We start from the raw sequence: 1824 nt of genomic DNA, 5'->3' as shown, positions 1-1824 counted from the left end.
TTTTTACTGTGAGGGATAGGTAGAATTGGGGTTGGGGTAGTCATCAATGGAGAATGCTGGACGTTCATCGTGGAGAAGCTGCAGGTGTGAGTTAATGAAAAGTTTAAGGTATTCAGAGTAATTAAACAATTTATTGAGCAAAATAGCTTAGAAACATGTTTTATTTCTCTTTCTTTTTTGAACGCGCTTCACACTCCAGTCCTGTAGGTGGCGGAAGTACACTAGTTGTTTTGCCAGCCGCCATCAAACATCACTAGAAGAAACAAACTGATGCAGATTTCTCCTTTCTGTTGAACTGATTTTTATTAAAAACAAACCACTGATCATAGGAGGGAAAAGAAGAGAAACGCGCACAGGAAGTATCTTTTATCATTGTTATTTTGGTGTTTGTTTGTGAACAGACAGCGGGTCATTCGGGCTCTGTTTTATTATAAACCGCCAAACAGAAAGTGGAAGTTAACGGCAGACCGATAAACACTGAAACAGTGAAGATGTCTTCGCTCTCTGAAGAGGATTTATCTTGTCCTGTGTGTCGTGAAGTCTTCAAGAATCCTGTTATTTTGTCCTGCAGTCACAGTTTCTGTAGAGAGTGTCTTCAGCACTTCTGGAGGACTAAGGGCACTCAGCAGTGTGCTGTCTGCAGGAGAATATCCGCTCACGAGCCGCTGTGTAATCTAGTACTGAAAAACGTCTGCGAGTCATTTATAAAGAAGGAAAAACCAGAGGAGATCTGCAGTTTACACAATAAAAAACTCAAACTCTTCTGCCTGGAGGACAAACAGCCTGTGTGTTTAGTGTGTGTAACCTCACACCAACACGACCAGCACACATTCAGACACATTGAGGAAGTGCTTCAAGCATACAAGGTAAGACATATGTTTCCTGTTTGTGTAAATACAGATCAATAAGTAGTCATGAACATGGATTTAATCCAATTTGGCACTCAAAATATCTTCTAACAAACGTATAATGTGCTGTGAAAAAAGTATTTGCACCCATTCTGGTTTATTTTCTTGTGTGATGTGTATGTTAATGTATGTTTATGTTAATATATGAGCAACAGTTTTTGATATTCAAATTAAATGACATAAAGGCAAGGCAAGGCAAGGCAAGTTTATTTATATAGCACATTTTATACACAATGGCAATTCAAAGTGCTTTACATAAACAAGAATAAAAGAAACAAGTAAAATAAAAACAAAAACAAATAATAAAAATGCATAAAAACAAAACAAAACATAAAAACAGGTAAAATGTGATATAAAAGAATGAAGAAGAAGAGAAAAACATGATAGTGCAATCTGTCGGACGCAGCACAGTGCTCATTCAGTAAAGGCACAGCTAAACAGATGTGTAAGCAAAGCAAAGCAAAGCAAACATAGAATACAGTATTGATTACTTGTGCTGTGATGCTTTATTAAAATATAAAATAATGTTATTAATTTCTCACCTTCATATCATTAAATCCCCTAAAACCTTTATTCATCTGTAAAGTACCAATTAAGATATTTTAGGTGAAATCTGAGAGCTTCCTCATCCTCCATTCACAGGAAGGCTCCCTGTTTGTTCAAAGTGCAGAACCCAAACCGTCCAAGCAGTTCCATGCAAATGTCTAATAATTTACCTTTTAAAAAACTCTGAAATATATCAAAACCCTTTCTAGGTTGTGTGTGTGTAGGCTCATATTTTGCATTACTGTGTGCAGGATGCCTTCATTAAAGGGCCATGAAACCCCCTCATTTCAGCAGGGTGTTTGCACCTCTACTTTGGAAAAAGTCAGAAAAGGGGGCGTGTCCAGCTCTGTTTAGGGGGGAGTGTCGGAGG

At 37.7% G+C, this 1824-nt stretch overlaps 1 protein-coding gene across 3 annotated transcripts in view; it reads left to right on the top strand.

Annotated features, from left to right (window-relative positions):
- Positions 1-246: 246 nt before the first annotated feature.
- The window catches only part of si:ch73-106l15.3, a 13959-nt gene continuing 12381 nt past the window's right edge, over positions 247-1824 (top strand). For 2 of the 3 annotated variants that reach the window (XM_073943888.1, XM_073943887.1), the window contains exon 1: positions 770-890. Coding sequence is in view for 1 of the 3 variants with exons in the window: in XM_005163703.6 (XP_005163760.2) it covers positions 492-866 (375 nt within the window). In the remaining 2 variants the exon portion in view is untranslated. Of the gene's footprint in view, positions 891-1824 lie in introns of all 3 variants that reach the window. The other variant, XM_005163703.6, reaches the window with a different exon arrangement.

The sequence above is a fragment of the Danio rerio genome, chromosome 3 (assembly GCF_049306965.1).
Source record: "Danio rerio strain Tuebingen ecotype United States chromosome 3, GRCz12tu, whole genome shotgun sequence".
Taxonomy (NCBI): domain Eukaryota; kingdom Metazoa; phylum Chordata; class Actinopteri; order Cypriniformes; family Danionidae; genus Danio; species Danio rerio.
This window is presented reverse-complemented; position numbering and strand designations above follow the sequence as displayed.